The 20,498-nt window shown below is 41.9% G+C and overlaps 1 protein-coding gene across 10 annotated transcripts in view; it reads left to right on the top strand.

Annotated features, from left to right (window-relative positions):
• The first annotated feature begins 582 nt into the window (after positions 1-582).
• Positions 583-20,498, top strand: part of PTPN5 (protein tyrosine phosphatase non-receptor type 5) — a 76,226-nt gene continuing 56,310 nt past the window's right edge. For 3 of the 10 annotated variants that reach the window (XM_088058056.1, XM_088058048.1, XM_088058054.1), the window contains exon 1: positions 583-753. Coding sequence is in view for 1 of the 10 variants with exons in the window: in XM_088058047.1 (XP_087914173.1) it covers positions 17,963-17,965 (3 nt within the window). In the remaining 9 variants the exon portion in view is untranslated. Of the gene's footprint in view, positions 780-1,232; positions 1,347-3,196; positions 3,324-10,228; positions 10,347-17,833; positions 17,966-20,498 lie in introns of those variants that run through there. The other 7 variants (XM_088058047.1, XM_014251880.2, XM_088058053.1 and 4 more) reach the window with 5 other exon arrangements.

Genomic DNA, 20,498 nt, shown 5'->3' with positions numbered 1-20,498 from the left:
GGCGACGGGGCTGGGGGCAGCGGCCGCCCTGTCTGGCGAGCACCGGGCGCTGGGTCCGCACCCCCGGCGTTGTGGGGGCTGCCCGTACGTGTCTGTCGGCGCAGCGGAGCGGGGCGAGCCCGAGGGGTGTCAGTGGTGGGGGGGACGTGGGGGGGTGTGTCCCCCTCAGCTCTCCGCAGGACCGGGGAACTTCCTCAGGCTGCGGGGCGCTCCGTAGTGCCGGTACCAAGCTCAGCACGGGGGATTGGCGAGGGGGCTTTCGAGGGGCAAGTTGCACGGTTTCGGGCGGGGGGGGGGATGGGGGGGGCACCCGCAGCGGGCTGAGGTGGGCTGGCGCTCGGTGCCGGCAGGGGAGGGGAAGCCGGCGGCGGGTGCGGGGCTCCGGGGCAGCGGGGCCGGGGGCTCGGTGGGGGAGAGCCCGCTGCCCCCAGCGCGCCGCAGCGCTGCCTTTGTGCTCTCTCCGCACCTGAGCGCCGGGCTGGGAGGGACGGCGCAGGTGGGGGCGGACACGGCAGCAGCTGCGGCGCATCCCCGGAGCCGGGGCGGGGAGGTAAGGCGAGGCTGTGCCGTGCTGCGGCGGCCGCTCCCGGGGCTGCGGGGGGCGGCTGCACGCTGGGGGCTGCGCCTCCGGCCGGCGGGCAAGGCACGTCCCTTGCTTGGCTTTTCCTGCAGCCGTTTCCCGTTTTGTCCTGCTGCACGCAGGGAGATGAAACAGCGGCAGCCCAGTCCCCGGGAGAAGGACGGGGCTCGGAGGTGGGCGAGTGGCATCAGCCCGGCCGGTGCGCGGTGGGGCTGCCGAACGAGGGGCTGGGGGCCGGGGGCAGCAGCCGGCGGTGCCTTGCCGCTCCCGCGGTGTCCGCGTAGCCGCCCGCGAACCGGCGCGGAGCGCTGAGGCGGCCGCAGCCCGGCTCCTCCGGCGCCGCTGGCAGCCCCGGGGCGCACGCAGGGCCCGGGCACGGCGGCGGCGCGCACAAGGCTGGGCTTTCCCCCCGTTTTCCCCCGCCACAGAACGCCGAGATACGCGGAGCAGATGTCGGTGTGTGCGCCTAGCTGACCTCGCTGTGTTGGGGGGAATTTGGGGGAGGCTGCTTTCGAACCGGCACGGCCTGTAGTTAACTACCGGCTGCAGTTAAAATTTTAACAGTAGCAACAGCTTTGCGATGCTTTCCGGGAATGCTGCTGCATGCGAGCTGCTGATGTTCCAGACGGCCCGCGGTACGCCGGCGCTCTCTCCTAGATGGCAGTGCTGGGAGTAAGATAACTGCCGGTGTAAAGTGCTGGGAACCTTGGAGACCTGTGCCGCTGGATTTTCGTAGAGTTATGGGTGGAACGAAACTGCATTCACTGTGAGCTTATTTGAAATTAAGGCAATTTTTTTCCTTCAAACTTTACATATGATTATCTTATTATGCAATTACGTTTTGGTGAGACTGCGGTTGTTACGTTAAGCGAGAAAGGAAAAACAAATTTAGTAGGTTAAGCCTTTTGTATTGTAGCGTTATTGGCAAAGTTGCCGAGGTTCAGATCCAGCTCCGCTGGCTGCCGCCTGATTGGCAACGATTTACGGCTGGTGGTCAGGTTCCGTGCTTGTGTCAGAGCAGCAAATCACGGATTTAGAAGAAATGTGGTTGCATTACCCTCTTCTTTTTTCTTTACTTCCAAAATGTTGTATATACTGAGGAAGCAATTTTTTTATTTCATCACAATGTTTTGTTAGTCAGTTTGAGACGATAACTTCCTTGTTGTGTAAATTGTGTAGTTCATGGATCAGGTTCAAATCTCAGACCCACAGCTCACATTGATTTCAACACAAGTTGTGTGGTACATGACAAGAGTGCTGAATTTTACTGTGTGGGATAGCTGAAGCAAATTTTCTCACTGCTTGCTCTACTTCCAGTTTGCTCCTTTGGAGTAGCAGAATGTAGTGATTTTTGCCAATGTTCTCATTGATATATTTGAGTTAGTGTAGTACATCTGAAGCCAAGGATAGTTCAGGGGCTCATTGATAGAGAAAATTTAGCCAGTTGACTTGAATGTGGATAAAATGGACCTGAGAACTCTTACTTTACATTTTCATATGATGAGTCCAAATGTTCTCAGTAGGTATATGCAGAAAGGTAAGCACATCACATTTGATTGCTTTATTCCTTTTGTTATAAATGAATAGGCATTATTCTTTGTAGGGTTGTGTTGTTGGTTTCTTAGGTTTTTTTACTTCTTATTTAGCAGTATTGCAGTTTAAAAGCTTTAAAATGTTTGTCACTCCACTGCAGAAAGAGTTGCCAACTGGATGTCATGCATGCAAAACTAGAACAAAGAGCCTTTAAATAGCAAAACCATCAATTTAGTAACAATTTAGTGTGATAAATGGCAGAATGCACAAAAAGAATGCAAATCTGAACAATTATAGCATGAATCTTTTGGTATTAATATTGATTAAGTACAAAGCACAAAGGGCAAGTAAACACATACAGGTTTTAAGAACCTAAACTGGTTTGAAATGAAAGACCTGTTTTCTGTTATGTTGCTTTTTCTGTTACACGGTTTGTGCTTTTTTTAAAAAGCGTGGGGTAGGGGAAAGATCAGATAAGTTTTTACAAGCATTTCTTTTGTTTTCTGAATCTCAGAGTTCCATTATGTACCAGGATTCTTTCCAGTATGTGCTTTCTCAGTATGTGGAAAGGCAGATGTTGCTGCAGCAGGAGCAATTACACTGATTTGAAGCACAGTAAAAAAAAAACAAAAAAAAACAAACCCACCAAACAACTATCTGTTCTTTCTGTTCTTTCTGCCTCTGTCTGAGAAGATCAGCCTTGCAGCTCTGGTTTGGGCTTGTCAACAGAAGACATGAGACAGGGAAGTTTGTTCAACAAAGGGAGTGAAGTAATATACAGTCAGGAAATTTCTATTTCACGAATAAAATGAGTAAATTTGCCTAACCAACTGCACTGAAGAATTTTACTTGCTTGGCTTTCCCTTGCAATTGTCTACAAGCCAACCCTTTCTGAAAGACAGTGAGTTTTGTTAGGTTTGGTTTGTTGTTAGTTGCTTAACCAAATCACTCTCCTGTGGAATGTTGAGTCTAAAGGCAGAAGAGGCAGTGGAGACTAGAAGAGCCTTTCTGACTTGTAGCTTTTCAGAATGTACATGACAGAATCCCATAACTGAGAATTTTGTTCTCCCACTTCTTTTTCAGTTCCATGCTTACCCTGTGTAGGCCACAGCAACGTGTGACTGATGTGACCCAAGATTCAACCTCTACAACAGGGCCTGGCTTCTTGGTTTAAACTGATGCTTAGTTAGTTTATCTCAAAATTTCAGAGGTAATGTGTTTCTACTTTAGAGAATATTTGAGGCTTCCTTGCAAAGAGAACATGCAAATGAAATTTAAGAACTGAAGGACTGATTAGCACTAAAGCATCTTAAGCAGAATAAGGCCAGAAGAGATGCAGAGTATGTGTGTGCTGTATGTATCCACGCTATCACATAGAGAGCAAGCTATGATAGTAAAGAAAGGCAAGGGTTTTGAATATCTCTGGAAGGATGCAGTATTTATTTTTTTTTAATCTCATGATGCAGCTCATGTGCTTTTCATGACCAGACTGTCCTGTGATTGTGAGCAACATGTTAAAGAGTTAGTATGGTAATAATTCACATCTTAGAAATCAGATTCAAGCTCCTGTGTTGTAAGAGTCTGGATCTGTGACCAAATAGAATGCCAGGAAGTCATCTGTTACTGGTTTATATGTTTTTTTACTTAGTCCTTCCTTGTTTAATGACCTGCTGCATGTAATCTGACTCCTACCCTCTTTGTGGCAGGAGCAGCCTTTCTGAACTTGTTTCAGTAGGGCTCAAATCCTTGTTTGCCGCTCTAGGAGATGGATGTAATAGAAAGTATCAGTCTGGTAACGCTGGTTTAAGGTCATGAGTAGCTGCCAAAAATATTTAGTATTTTTAGGAGTTGGATCTCTCACATAAAAATTTTATTTCTTGTTTGTTTTGTGATTCAGTATCATATTTAGTTTCATTCTGTGTTTTACTTCTGTGTGTATGGGTATAATAGCTAGACAGTGCAACTTTCTGTATTTTTAAAGCAATTCTGTCCTGTGAACACAACTGTGTGTGCTTAACAGGAACTCATTTTTGACACAAACTCACCCTTCAGGTATAAGCAACTTGCTTAAATTACAGGGAGATTGTGACCTCCCTTATCTATAATCAGATAAATACCTTTTGTTATTGCAGTATATAATAAAGCTACTTACACCATCTTTTAGAAAAGAATTAAATATGTGAGGCCGGGCTCAAACAGCAGTGAGTGCCAGCAAAAGTGAAAACTAGGTGTAATATATTTTATGTTCATGCATTTGTTTAGGATGATGACCGTCTTTGTAATCCTGTGTGTGCAAACTTGCTACCTCCAGATGGGCCAGAGTTTTGGGCAGGTTTTGAAAGATTCAATCAGAAGTTACCAATCAGTGCAGTGTGCTGAGCCTGCTCCTTGCTAGTTTTGCCCACTGCCACACCCACAGCTACCATGTCACCATCTAAATTGATGTCTGTGTGGATACGCTGCTTCCTCAAACTGTGTAAGCTATGACACAGCTACTCTTAATTACACTGCTTTTTAAAAATCGTTTGAATGTTGTACTCTGTGTATTGCTAGAATTGTTCTGCCCCTTGATTATCTACAGATCAGGTTTCATTAAAAGTGCTAATGAGCACCCAGTACTCTGAAGGCAGCAGTTTTGTGCAAGATAAGAATGTTCCTTAAAGAAGTTGATGGAAGATAGAGTTCCTAGCAGACACTGACAGCATAAGATGTCACTGTAGTCAAGTCTGAAATTGTATGTCTGAAGGACAATTGGATGTCCTTGACTTTACAAGAAGTTTTTGCACTGAAGAAATTTAATAGTGGATTAGAAACTGCTTTTGGGGTGCGTAGATATGTTTGTTTCTGTTCAGTTGCATTATTTGCTATGGAGCAATTCGGTTTTTTTCTACGAGTGAGTGTGAATTGAAGCACTCTACATCAGAGGAAAACATTTAATTTATCCTGGTGAACCTGTGATCCGCACCTATCGGTTCTGAATGACTTTGTTTCCAGAACTGCTTGGAAATCAAGGAAATGAATGGTGTAAGCTGTATAACATAACAGGTTCCAAAGGAGTCTCTGTTTGGAAGCTGTGTGTTCCAAGGCTCTTGGTTCACTTGCTGCAGGCTCTTTGAAACCTGCAGTTGACAAAGGTCATGAAGTCCTTGATGTAATTAAATATGCAAAATATCTCATATGAATGATTTCCATACCCTTGCAGAACTTTATTTAATCAGTGAGACCCTTTGCAGCTTAGGCTCTTGTCAATAGGGAAGAGGTTGGCAGTTGGGAGGACAGGAAACCAGCACTGCATATAATGCCCTGAAATACATTCCGTAGTTGTAACCACAATGTTTAATACAAACCAAACACAATTGTTGGCAGATAAATGATTGAGCACTGCTCTGGATGAAAAAAAAAATTAAAAATCACTGGATATTTTAGTGGGCAAGTCCAGTGGACTTACATTTTTCCATTTCAAAAAGTGCAAAGAATTTTATCTCTGCCTAATATTTCCTTTCATCTTCATTATACAGTACTTGTAAAAAACAACAAATGCAGAAAGAATCTTGCAAAATACAGTTCTATTTGTAAGTAGGCAGTTATCAAATGCTGTGTCTCATTCCTGTGTGACCCCGAGAGATGTGGGAGATGGATTAATTTAATTGTGAAATTGAGGGCTAATCTACATATGGAAATTCACAAACATTAGCATACCAAGCTTATTTTCCAAACATGCATGGCCCTTATGCAACCAGACTGTGAACTGGAAATGTATATGCCTGGATATTTGGAATGGGTATTCTGGTGAGTAGCCCTGTGTAGACAGACTCTTAGATTTGAATTAGTATTGCAGGAGTTGGTGAAATCAAATGTAAACCTAAAGGAGGATAAAGCAATGAAAGGAGCCCTTTAACAGTGCAAGTAGAGATGTAGCAAGAGCACAAAGATCTTTGAGGTACATGTGCTTTGGCAATGATGCACATTTTCATCAGTGAACCCAATGTGAGAAGTTAAGGTTAAAAGTCCTCTCAGATATTCACTCCTTTGTTCTGTATATGTTGCGTGAATAGAATATTTTCAATTTAGAGAATACATTGTATTTACAGCTCCAGGTGTTTCTTCAGGTAATGATCCATCTTGTGTTGCTAGTGCAGCAAAGTGACTCTGTGACATTGGACTCAATCTTTGTGGGTCCCTTCCAGCTCAGAATATTATATGATAAACAATTGTTACTTCTTGAAATGCATGTTTACTGAAATCACAATTATACCTGGAAATCCCCATGTCCCTAGATTCCATGGGTTCTGTATGTCTGGAGATGTCTTTATTCAAATGTGAGGAATACAAATGTTACAGGTAAAGATAACTCACATTAAGAATTTAAGACGCTATTAAGAATTAGATTATTAAATTAAGCTATTAAGAATTAGATGTTGAAGATTGGCCTAAGAATAGCACTAGTCTGTAAAATTAAGTCAGTTGAATACAAAATTATTTAAATAAATGGCAAAGGAAGAGTAGACACGGGACAGTGGGGGCTATTGATGCAAAGGAACAAAGAAGATGCTTGAAGGAAATTGTTCTTTAAAAAAAAATTAGTTATTTGTTAAAAATAAGTAAGCAGTTTAGATTTTTTTTTATAGTGCACAAGGTTTAAGTTATGTTTCTCATGTCACTCTGAAGCAATTGACAGAGTATTTGCACTGTGGGACTACATCAGCCTGTGAACTCATTGCAAAAAATAGTCAAAAGACAAATTAAGTCTGGCTTGTGAGAAAATATGGTCTAAAATTGTGACTGAATTTAAACTGAAAAACTTCTCTAAATTAGTGTTTTATTGAGGAGATATAATTTAGGATGTTTTGTTTACCTTCATTTATTTAATTTTTTTTTTAACAACCTACCTGTATTGTTTCTGACTTTGTTAGAAGTAGAGAATTGAAACTTTCACATTCTTAATGACTGAACAGGACCATTTGCATTTACTAATATGAGGTTTGTGCACAGCTCCCTTCATTATTGAAACTATAGCATACTGTTTAAGTTACTGTTTCATCTGTTGTTTAATTCCGTTCTTATTTCCCCTCTTAGCTTAATTCCCTTCTGATTTCACCTCTTAGTGAGAGTGGCTTAGATAAATTTAGGAGATGACTTCATTTGCACCAGTGTACACATCACTTTCAAGATGAGGTTGTATCTTTTTTCCCCCTAATTCCACACTCCAGAAAATAGCATTTCTTGTGGTTTCTACCCTGAGACAAACATTTCCTTTTTCCCTCTAGATAGTTGCTACTCCCCTTCACTGGGAAACCATGTTCTATCCATAACACCAGTGATATGAGCCTCTAATGGTATCTTAGAGTATGGTAGAAAATACAAAGGCTAGCATTTGGTAAAGAGCTCTTCTGGATGTTGTCGAATAACCAAAGCCATTGGGGGGAAAAAAGCTCAGAATTTTGCACAGTGAGGGTATTTGTTCTGAATTTTATCTCTCAGTTGCTATAAATAATAACCATTTTCATAATAGATGACTTGGCAGTCTGTAAAAGCAGGTCATTACAATTATTACCTTCTTTCTCTTCCTGCTGTTTCAATGGCAGGAGATTTTTAGCAGCCAACACATTGCAGGCATTTTTGTGTGGATGTGACCACTTCATGGATACATGATAAGGGGAAGGCTCCTCTGGGGTATAGGAAGCTTTTGTGTCCTTTGGCAAGGCGCAAAGGCCAAACCAACAGTTACCTTGGGTTTTGTAGCCCCATTCCTGCCTCCCACCAGCTTGCCTGGAGCACAGCTTTACTTCACTCATGTGCAATGAGAGTTGTCAAGTGAATGTTAAAGGGATGGGGAGAGCAGCACTTGAGAAGTTTCTTCCTTGGTTGAGAGAAGTTCAGGGGAGTAGAACAGCCTACTGACCCCAGCTGGTCTCTGAAATTTGGGATGTCATGAGCAGTCCATGGGTTGTAGGTTGGCAACTGTCCTGTGCAGCTGTGGTGACAACGCAAACAGCAGAAGCTTTCCCACACAGACACTCTGGCGACCTGTTCTTACAATCAGCTGTTGATTAGCTACTTACTCAAAAGGCGGGCTGCTGGATCTCCCTGGATGTTCCATGTTTCATTTTGCAGCTCATGCTTGCTGTCTTGGAATTGACCAAAACTTTGACAGGCAAATACTCCCATAAAATCGTAAGGAAAGCAGACTGTTGCAGGCCTGCTAATGGCAGTGAGAATCCATATGGGCTTGAGGTTTCATTTTTCTCCACTCTTGCAAGATTTGGGTCGTAATATTTTGGTCAGGACACTTAGAAGCAAGCTAGGCTTCTTGATTCAGCCTCCCTAAGAGAGTACTTGTTTTACCAGAGATGTTATTTGAAGCATTCTTGGATATGTGATACCACCTTTGAATTTACTGTCAGTTCACTGAATTACACTTGCCTGTTAGGGGTTAGTCTTTTTTGATTGGTTGGTTGTTTGGTTTTGTGTTTTAATGAAGGTAAATAAAGTGTGCTTAATATGTTTTTTCTTAGCATCATCCAGAGATTCTGGAAAAGGGAATTAATTTTTTTCATCAGGCAGTGCATCTTTTTCCGGTGGTTCTGCAGAGTCCTTTTTACTTTTAGGAACGGAGACTTGCTGCTTCCTTCCTGTTACTTTGACTGGTTGAGTATGGCTAGGTTTGTTTATTTTCTTTTGCAGAATGCCTTCCATTTGATACTCCAACAGCATCTGTTCCCTCATTTTCAGTATCAGTAACAGTGTACATTAGCAGACTGGGGCTTGGCTGAAGCTGCCTCCTTCAGGAGCAGAGCCTCCCTCACCAGTGGAGATCGCTGCCACCATTCCATTACCCTGACTGAAGCCTCTGCTCCTTAACTCTCAGAATAGCAAGCCAGAGAGGTAGAAAAATTTAAGTAGTTGCCTTGTTTCATTCCTCTTCTAAACATGGAAATTGGAGCCTGCAAACATTCATAAGATGAAATGTTGGCACAGACATGGTAATTTCTGTGAAACTGCAGATGTGACTACTTTGTTATGAAACTGCTGGGAGCTTCAAGAATTATTGTAACAAATCCTGTGACTAAAAAGCATTTAATGGCTATTTTATTGTGCTGATGATTGCTTTTGCACTTCAGAGCCTTTTTAGAATGGTCACGTAATTAAAATAGTTATTATTTTCTTTTAAATTAGAAGAGGACTTCTCTTATACTTGCATGATGCCTGACTTGCACCAACAAACACAAGGAGTTGAATGCCCAAAAGCTGTTTGTATTCTAATTCTAATAACTAAGCCTCTTAGTTATTGCTGTAAACCATATTTTCAGATGGTGCTCTGTTCTTTGTAGTAAATTACTGCGAGCACGTGTAACATTCTCCATGCTATGTACATTTTCTAACATCCCAGATTTCTGAATTATGCATATTGTCCCTAAAGCAAACACTGACATTTGCTCTTTTATCCCTTTTGAGCTTTTTGCATCATGTACAACAGTGTATGAATTTGTTAGGAAAAGCCATCATCCCTTTCAATTTCCTGTGAGCTCTCTAGCACTGTAACCCCTCCAGACTCTGGAAATGCTGCAGATCTTGAGTGTAGTTTTGGCCATCGTCACAGGTCTGTGTGTTGCCAGTGGGCAGCAGATCACAAATGGAGATTCAATGCTCTAAAATTATGTACTGATGCTAAATAATGAACTAATGCTAAATAATGAACCAGCAATTAAGCAACAGTTTTTTATCTGCAGTGTAGCCTGTGCAACTCAGAACATCAGTTTTCAGTCTGTTACCCATGAGCAGATTAGATTACATTGTATTAGTTTAAATTGAGAACTGTTGCTTTGTGTTAGCCCTGGGCATGACTTTAACATTAAACCTACTAATTTTATAGAGGAGGTTTTTAAACCCAAAAAACGGTGTCAAAGGTAAGATACTGATTTCGGCATGATGCTGATTCCAGTGTTTAGACAGAAGAGCTTATTGTCTATGTATCCAGGATTTAGAAAAAGGTTCTCTTCTGCTTGGCAAGCTTGCTTCAAAGTCCTGCTAATGCTAACTCTGGCTTCACTGTTCTGCCACAGTCTAGTGGCCTGGGATTTGTAAAGCTATGCCTGTGAGATTGCTGATTGCACTGGGAAGAGAAGGCTAGCTGGAATGAAAGCTAACTGGAGTAGGGTCTGCTGTCAGTTGGGAATTTGTGTTACTAAGGCATCCAACTTACTCCCTTGGTTGTTGGTGCTGAACAGAAATTGTGAGTAGGTCTCTAAGCTAATTCATTGTCTGCCCTTGATCCGGATGTTTATTCCAGTTTGGAATATAGAGTTTCCTATCTGTGTCTACAAGCTTTTCTTCCTCCTTTTTTTCCCAGCTGATACTAATCTCTGCTGCTCTGTGCATGGCCTCTACCCTGTCCATCTGTGTTCATCACCTCTCCAGCCCAAGTGTCAGCTCCTGTAGCTCTGTATTTCTCTTCCTCTCAGAAAGAGCTGAGTAGTCTTCTTCCACAAAGGTTTCAGACCAGGGAAGCACAAACTGCCCTCTTTGTCCACTACATCCTGTCAGATTAGAAGCTTCTGATAGTGATATTGCCAAGTATGAAAGAAGCAGCTTTTTCCCAGGAGCTGTGAAATCCCGTGGTTTTAAGGGACTTCATCATGGGCTGAAGTGAGCTGAAGGCCACCACCACAGGATAGATGAAAGTAATTTGCTTCTGGTTGTTTTGTTCCTCTTCTGCAACTGATTGCTATGGACATCATTCTGATTCTGAGAACACAGCAGGTATTCAGAAACCTCATGCTGATGTCCTGGAAAATGCCTCATTAATCTAGCCAGCCATTTTTAGGCCTTTTCCTGCAATACTGAACTTAAACATTGCACTTACCTGGTTGTAATTGCTCATTTTCTTCCTTGGTTGCTGCATGATTTTAGGAGCTGATGCTTCATAAATTATCAGAGGTAGAGATGAGCAGAAATCTAAGATCCTGCTAACATGTCAGGCTAGACAACGCCTTGCTTGCTTGTCATAGTGATTTGCGTGGTTTTTCTTCCTGGTGTTTGGGAACAGGTCTCAGACTTTAGACCCCTGTAAATTTCAGAGCTGCTCTGCTATGCTAATCCCTCATTGCATTGTTTTGGAGCTGTTAATTTGTGATAATTCTGCATGCTTAATGCATTTTGTTTGAGGATCTCTAAACCTTTTCCTGGCAGACTCAGACACACTGGTTGATGTAGGGAGTGGTTTTGGGGAAGCAAGGGGATTGGAAGGCAGAAGAAGCCATTTCTCTTTTGTGTGCAGTAGTGCCATGAAAAGCAAGAGCTTGGAAAAAAGCTTGGAAAGAGTGAGAGAGTGATTGTTCCTATCCCACTCTTCACCTGCCAGGCTTTCACATTTGAAGAGTGTGATGCAGAAGTAGAGCTCCATCTGCTGATGTTCCCTTTTATGTGAGATAGCTCCTCAAAGAAAGGGGTCTTATATAAATGACTTTGCTGACCTGTGTTTCTGTATATATGCAATGTAATATCTGTGGATATGTTGTTAACTACTGCACAGAAATGGAAACGTGAGAAATTAAAGTCAGTTGCAGGGCTGGAGAAAAGAAGCACCTCTTCTAGTTGTATGCAGGTCATAATTTCTAAGCATGGTTTAGCATCTTCACAAAACTTGGACTAAGATCACCCCAAAATGAAGCTTGTTTTTTCTTCGTGAACTTGGATGGCAGAGGGAGCAAGGTCAGACTATGAGGTGTTGGCTGGTAAGAAGTGAAATTTCAAGATCTGTCTACACAGGTATAGGTATTTTTTCCTGAAAATCTGAAAGGAATTTGATACACAGCTGAGGGGCAAAAGCTGCTCTCCTGTTTTGGTTTGAAGTGGTGTCTAGGGAAGAGGAAAACAGTATTGGCAGCAGCTTCATTTGCTTTGAGCATTATGTCTCTCTATTCCCTGGAGAACTCATTAATTTTTAAGGCTGTGGTAGCAATAGGCTAAATGGATACAGTAGTGATTCCCTGATGGTTTGAGATGGTGCATTCATCCTTTTGGAATAAGCAGTTCTGCTTCCTTCAGATATTGTGTGGCACCCCAAGATTACTGGGTCAGTCTAACCTGAGGAGGCAGCTGTTTAGAAAACAGGAAGATGCCATTTGGTATAATAATGGAAACGAGAAAACTGTTCTTTTTAGAGCATTGTCTGCTCTCTGAATCATCTTAAGATTCATTTGCCCTCCTACTAAACTCCACCTGTTTGTAGAAAAGAGGTTTATGCAAGAAGGTCAGGCTCTTGTCTGATGGTTTATGCTGGGGGGGACAATAGTGTGTGAAAGAAAATGTTCTGAGTTATATTGATTTCTCCTCAGTAATTGCTAGTCAGGATGAATGTTGACTTAGAGGGTCTTAATGTTGTGAATGGATAAAACCTGGCTATGTTAAAGGTAGTCATGTTTCAGGTACATGTATATATGGCTCTTTTGTAGCTTGTAGTGTCCAAATACTTAACAAAATCAAGTAAAATTAAGACAATACTGGCCTACTGTGGAAAGTCCTATATTAGACAGGGTGGGGAGCTCCTGAGTTCTGACCTAGGAACTGTTCTGTTGTACCCAACTTCCTTTCTAAGAAAAGTCATAGCAGACTGCCACTGCTGTCTGAGGCACAGCCTGGACTCTATGAGAAACCTGTGGTTCTTCTAAATGGGTGGGTGCTTCAAAGGGGCAGTAATCAGTGCTGAGCTGGCAATAAACAAGAAGGGAAGGCTGTGGCATGGCTCTGGAGCCCCAATACCTGTTTGCTGTCACCTGTTACTCCAGCACAATGCATGGGGCAGGATAAAATGGGGATCCTTGCATGACCCATTGCTGGAGCTGGGGTTCACAACTGGGACAGACCTGGCTGCAGCCAAGGCCTGAGGCACTTGGCAGGCAGTTCTTGGGTATATGTGCAGAGCTGTGAAGGTACCAGGAGTATTGAAGGATACAAGACATTTAGAGGCATTTAGGACAGTGAAGGATGTAGGCAGGCAACTCGTGGGCCTCCATTTTGTACTGAAATCACTTACTGGCTTTGCTTTGAGCTTACCATCTTTATCTTTAATCCTCCTGGCCTTACTTGAGTACTGAGACAATTTAATGCAGATTGGATGGTCATGAGGTGCCTCTGTCTGCGCTGTCCATTCTCTTAACAATGTCTAATGCTGCTTCCTCTCTGCACTATTGCAATCCATTTCCAAGAACTGGAAGTCAGAAGCGTGCAGTCTGTTCCAGCTGATGGGGCTGGAAACTGTAGGGGCTCCAAATTAGATGCCATATAGCTTCTAGTTAAAAAAAAAAACAGTGCCAAGATACCATTAAATACTCCATATATAAACATCAAGGGGAGAGTAATGCTCCATATAATGCAAATTATATTCAGTGCATAAAGCTCTTATATGTACTTCATATTTCATCATGTTTGAAAGCTTATATTGCTTATCTTCTGGGCCCTGGACTGTAAACATCATCAGCCCTGTGAAAGAAGAAAGATCAAGTTCTTTAATGCAAGCATAACAGAGGAAGTATAGATGGACAGTGATCCAGATCCCAGAAACAACTTCATGCTTTGAGACCCATGGATGTTAAATGTGTACTCAGACATTGGGGATCTCTCATTCTTTGGGGGGGATGCTAGCAACCCGTGTCCCACTGAGCTAAGACTCAAGGGCACTTACTACCTGAAGGATTCAGCCTTAAATGCCTGCCAGAATGTTTTCCGCCTTTGGAACTTGTAATGGTTTAAAGCTTCTCCTTTTTATTCAAATTTTAATTTATTTTTTATTTTTAAAATTAAAATATGACATCCAACCTACTGTGGCACTAACGCTTTCTCCCCACCTCCCTCCCAGAGTCTCTCTTCCTGGACTGGAACCATGTATATAATTTTTCAGTGAGTTCCAAGTTTGTTTTGCTACTATATGAGGGATTTAAAACCTAAATGCTGGCAAAACCTTAACTAGCCTATTGCAAATGTGTCACTATTCATTAAGGACTCTCTAGGGTGCAGTATGTTCCTTGGTGGATTGGCTTCCTGGAAATTTAATGGCAGTTTTTGAATTGGCATCCAATTTTGTTTTTAGTCTATCTCCTGCTACTCTAGAAAGCAATTTTGGTTCTGATAATTTGAGCTATTCTGTTTTGCTTTGCTTTACTTTCATGTTGTACTTTAGGCAGGAAGATGAGTCAGCTGGCGTGCTCTTTGAGAAATAGTACAAAGAAAGATTTCTTTCAGTCCACTTACTCTTCTAGAAATTAGGCAGGATATTTATGTCCAGCCATCAGTAACCAGTTGAGCTTCTATCTCACCTGTTGGTGAAGTTCGGTTAAGTTCAGAAAAGGCACCTGAGACTTGTGTGTAATTTTAGCTTTATTTCTTTCCAGTAGTTTGAGATGGAATTTGAGAGAAGAACTATAGGGTGCTGTGGGATTTAGTTCCTGGTACATCTGGAGGGGAGATTATTTTGCATCATCACATTAAAGTGTTGAATTGTTTAAATTGTGGCATGCTACAATATTCTGCAATACTTGCACACTGTCTGCACAGCATTTTTGTGCAATAGCATTCTAAATAACTTCATATACAGCCTGTGTAGCAGAAATTATTTTGTGTTGAACAGCTTAGAGAAAATCTGATCTTTTATAAGATAAACCCCCCTTAAAAATTACCATTACTATTTTGTTTCCAGTCACTCTGTTCTTTTTGTGACCTGTATTCTGGAAGCACACAGGCAGGCATACACCTTCTCTGAATCAGCTTAGACTTTCATGACCAGGGCTGCACAGCTAGGACTGAGATTCATGTGGGTGGGAAGAGGCATTACATCAGTGGTGAACTTATGGAAAAAGAAAGGGGAAAGTTGTGGCTGTGCAGAGAAGAGGATACGGAACTGAGTAAAGCTGCTAAAAGGGTGACAAACCATGTGACTGGACAATATCTCCTGTTTTTATATCAAATTTCTCTGATGCAACTGCAGTCTGCTTCGCAAGCATCAGTGCTAATGGCCAGAAGGTGTTTGTGCACTCTGTAGCCTCTTGGAGAGATGACCTTGAACAATTGTGTGGATTTTGCTGGGGTTGTAAGACTGGACTCAAAACTGACTCTGTGGATCTGGTGTTCTTAATACTGTTAGGAATACTAGGCAGAAGAATGTAGTAATCTTGACGCTTGCTGTTGTGCTTTGTGAATTCCAGTGAGAGGGAATTATCCTTACTGTGTGAAGACTGAAAATTAAGGAAGCTATTGTGACCACTTGTAGTGGCAGGCTCTGTAGCAGAATTTTTGTCTGTGATGTGGGAGGCTTAGGTTTCTTCAGTGGAGACTTCAATTTCCCCATTTCACCAAGGCTGGATTTCTACAGAACTGTAACTCTGTGTATCTTGCAGAATCTGCATAAGAGCAGAGCTGATTTGTGTTGAGACAGATCTCCCACACGGCTGTGAAAACAAGTGCACAAATTCAGAGTAGCTGGGTGTAAATCTGAAGTAACTGTCATGGAGATTGATGTTCTCTCTAGGAGTTAATCTAGATTTACATCAGGGAAGCTGTGACCAGAATCTCCCAGGATTCATCTTCACTAGACTTTAGTAGCTCACTAAATTAATTGCTAATTAACTTGAGATGGTTGATTATTGTGGATGCTTCCCACATATTTCTTCTTACTGTCATCAAATTTAAAGACAGAGCTCCCTCCACTAGATCAAACCAGATCCTACCTGTTCAGAACTCTTGCTTGTCAAAAGCTGCTCCCTTCAGCTAGATATGAACACTGAGTGCAGTCAGCAGACGTTGCACCAAGGAAGTAACTGCAGTACACTGCAGTCCTTGGGAATCTAAACTTGTGCACATTTGGGTCAAAACCAGTGGGGACATGGCAGCCCATATTGCTGAAGGCATTTAGAATAATCAAGGGGTTTAGAGAGGTCCTGCAAGGTAGTCCCAGATCACCGAAGGCTGGCCTTGCCAGTTTCTACAGGGGAGTGGAGCAGTGTGAGACTTCTTGATGTAAGTGCAGCAGTCAGTCTGAAGTGGTTTCACCACTGAGATATCCAAGCAATGGCATGAGCCACCTCCCTTGAGTGTCAGAAAGCAGTTGCTTTGGTGCTTTGTTAGCTCTACACAAAGGAGGTTGTAACGTGAAGTATCTCACGGTAAAATACCAGTTCGCAGTATTCCAGGACATTGGGAGGGAAATGGTGAGAACTATTCTGTGGAAGTCTGATAACACTGAGGGACCCTTACTCTTCAGATTTCACCATCAACATTACACTAAAAAAGTACACTTTTCTTGTTTGCATTTCATATGGCTCAAATGAAATTGGGATACCAAAAGGATGGGATGTCTGATCCTGCTGTAGTCTGGGCAATGGAATTTTGACGGCCTTACTTGAAAACTAAATTTAAGTTCTGTTCCAGGCCCCTCCAGAACAGAGGTGCAGAGCAGGACAGGTAAAGCAAACCAGCTTGAGAACCTCTCATGCCCTTGAAAATTGTGAAAGGATCTATGCCAGGGTTGAAAGCAAAACTAAATTAGGCCTCTATTCAATAAGAAGTCCATATTCTTAAATAAACACGTTATTAGGTCCCAACAGAGAATGTGTCTAAACACCATGAATTTAAAAGTTGCCCTTTCCTTTACAAATGTGCTTAATAACCTTCCAGTCCTTGGGCTTTGCTTTGAACTGGACTACCTCCCAACAGCTTGCAGCTTGAGCTGGGAGGGCCTGGTCATATGCTGCCTGATGAACATGCAGTGCAGATGTAAGGATGCAGTAAATGGGTGATCATCTTCCCTGCCTGCATGCGAAAGTAAAGGCATGGTGCCAAGCAAATATGCGCATTAGATGACTAACAGCTCCCACACTGCCAGTGTAGGCAGGGAATATGCAATGCAGCCACGTATGTGTCTCAGAACCATACCGTGTGCTTCTTATTCTTAATGTTTGGTTTTGTTTTTAAATAGGAGTTCAGATCTTTGAGCAGGATGTTTATCTCTATGCACAGAAAACAGTATCGGTCATAGCTTTTAATATATGATTGAGGTTTTAAAACTGCTAGCTGATATATCTGTTGTGAGTGACATCAGAATTTCAAGTAACTGCTATAAATGCTCTCTAGGATAGTTATGCATCCTAGATATGTGAATTACACGTATCACATGTAATTTTCTGACCTTACCTTTATTTAGTGGCTAGAAAATAGCTTTTTAAAGAAACTGAGAATTTTTTTTTTTTCCAGTGGGAATATTGTTCTAAGTTTTGTATTTAATGTTTGGCTGTCTATTTAATTTTTTTATTAATATTTTTTTCCGGGTTGAATTTTTATCACTCTTTTTTGGGTAAAATTGGTGGGAGGTGTTCACAAAAATCATTATGCTGTAACAAAGGAGTTGAATTTAATTTGATACTTGCTTAACCTTAGTTTTACAATGTACATGTGGATGTACAATGAGCTGAACCCCCAGGGAATTCCTGTAAATCCCTGTAAGTAGAGTGCAGTTCACCTTAGCACTTAATCTAGCAGTGAGCTTTCTTTGAGAAGGGTCCCCTTTTCTTTCCCCCAATGATGGCTAATCCACACCCTACCCAATTAATTAATTCTCTGTTGGTTCTGCAAACTGAAGCAGCCTTGTTGCTGAATAGCTAGCTAAAACGGGATAGGATGCAGTAGAGGACACTGAACAGGATGACACAAACCCCTCTCTTTCTGCAGCAGTGGAAGGTTAGATCATGCTAAATGCAACACAAAGTGAACCTCAAGTGTTGATGGTTTGGATGATGGACTCATACAAATTCCTCAAGAAATATTAAGGACCCTCTGAGCTAAGGACTCTACAACCATAGAATGGTAAGCAGTCTCTTGAGTTGAATCTGAAAAAAAAATGGGAGAAATGGGAGACCAAAGACATGCTCTCAAATCACTGAGATAGAGAGCTGCGGCCTCACAACCAGATGATCCAGTGTTCGATGAACAAACCTCTCTTGTTCCCAGAGCTGAAATTTCTTCAAGTTTATCATACTTTTTACTGATATCTCATAAGCATACAGTATTGTGGAAAGGAGACTTCCAGAGTACAGGTAGACAAGAGCTGAAGTCCTCAGATGTTTTCCAGGACACATTGTTGTTGATGGTGGCAGAATCTGTCAGTATCTATTTAGCACTGAGTAACTATCTAATGACAAACTAATTTTTGAGTTTAAGAAGGAACAAAACCCTATTTCCCTTACAGAGCCATTCAATAGCCTGCGTAATATGTAATATGGATGGGTCTCTATTTACTCTATTTTAAACACCTGTTTCTTTTTTCTTGATCTGAGTTGGCATCCAGATCCGTCATCCCAGTTATGTTGTTTATGCCAGTAAAAATTGCTCTGATGTGGACTAGCAGTTAGAAGGGGTTGTGTAGAATGACTGGGATGGCAGTCCTCAGATAGTCTGCATTATATAAGCTGTGCTTTCCACCCAGGTGGTTAATTAAACTTGGTCTTCAGATCCCAAGACAGAAACTACTTATGTGCATACTTCATTTTAATAACATGTTTCTGTTCCTCTACCCCAAGAGCCCCATCCCTATCTTCTGGTTTGTCCATTCTCAAGAGGGAGAAAAGGGAATGTAAGGACAAAAAGAGAGTGTGTGGCTCCGTGTAGTCCCATTTTGGGCAAATATTCTTCTCTGGGGGTTGTAGATTGAGTGAGAGAACATCTTACAACATCGCTATGGATTGTCTGAATGATGTGTCCTTTGGAATAGATGCTATATCCTTCCCAGAAGAAGGAAAAAATGAACATTAGCAATAAACCATTTTATCATTTTTTGTTCCATCCTCTGCAATTGCATTACTGTGATGATGCTCTTGCAGTTTAACCTGCTTTGTTACCCTGTCAGTACCAGTATACAGATAATTGTGTGTAAAATTTTTACTTGCATTTGGGCTGACCATGTCACTGTTTTCAGAAAAAATTAACTCGGTAGCTTAAAAACTTGGGCTTTTCCTCATGCATAGCACAAGATAAAGTCACTCTTGGTTGCATGTAATCTGAATGTGCTTCTGGGTATTTGCTACCAGAAATTTGGAAATTGCTTCTCAGTCCTCTGTGACACATCCTCTAGGGGATTCACACAACTCAAAATTAGGTGCTGAAATCGTCTCTTAACTCGGAGCCTCATTTTGCCTGCACTTTTGTACATGAGTGAGTGCTCCTGTGACTGGTTTTAATTGCTTGTGTCAAAATAACAAAGGACACACCAGAGTTTTATAAGGAAGGTCATGCAGTTGTATTGCCTTTATTGTTTAATATGAGCTGCTTTCTGTAAAACTACGTGGCCTTGAACATTTTCCTTGCAGTCAAGGGCAGATGGAATTATGTCTTCTACATCAGTGTATAGTAGGTGTAAAATGCTGCCAGATCTCAGCATTGTTTTCACATCAGTTCTGCACCAATAAGAACTGCAAGGTATAAGCTAATTGAGAATAAACCTTTATGCATTTTCAGTGGCAGGAGTGATTCCTGCCTTGCTTCAGTGGTATTTTCCCTTGATCATTCACATGCTTTTGGAGAGACAGAAAGATGGGGCATATAAGGCAGTAGATGGGTGTTTCTTTCACCAGTGTAAAACTACACCTGTCCCTAAATTACATGATGGGGAAAGAGGAAGCAGGTGAGAAATGCTTGAGCTTGGAGGCAGTGTAGATAGAGAACAAAATAAGTGTGGAGTCTGGCAAGGCACCTGCACTGAATACAGAATACAACAGTAGAATATAGTTTAAGAGGCAACTTTCTCTTTATAGAAGAGTATAGAGCTTCAACGTTAATTCTTACTCATTTGGCCTCTCTGGAGATGTTGTGATATCAAGTTCTTTGTATGCAGTGTGTAAAGAAAACAGTTTATACCAGTATTTGAATATTGTGACGAACTGCAAGCACTAAGGGAGGTCAAAGAAAGCATTTGTGGCTACTGTCATTCCTCTATGCTAGAATACAAGCAGCTCTATTCTAAAAACTAGGTGTGATCGGGTTACCTTGTGTCAGCTGAACCACAGTAACTAAATGTAAATATTCTTACTCTACTCTTTCAAAAGCACAAACCACACCTGACCTGAATTTTAGCTCTTCTGCTTGGACTGAGTGCATGCAAAGTTAATTAGATTTCCACTTAACAGAAGTAATAACTTTTGCTTGCTGGGGTGCTTCAGATACCCTTTGTGTCAGACAAGAAGTGCTGTATAGAGAGAGAGGTATAACATAATTTATTAGATCACTTGGGTCAGTTTAGGCTTGTAGTTTGGCCTTCCGTAGTGAGCCAAAAGACACAAAGTCCCTTATAAAACCCATTTACTCCTTGGTTCTGCACATTACAGCAGTTCTGCTGGAGGGACAT

The sequence above is a fragment of the Pseudopodoces humilis genome, chromosome 7 (assembly GCF_049639895.1).
Source record: "Pseudopodoces humilis isolate 2021_Gansu_Grassland_sample_001 chromosome 7, ASM4963989v1, whole genome shotgun sequence".
NCBI lineage: Eukaryota > Metazoa > Chordata > Aves > Passeriformes > Paridae > Pseudopodoces > Pseudopodoces humilis.
Note: the sequence above shows the minus strand (reverse complement) of the source record. Positions and strands in the feature narration are given on the sequence as shown.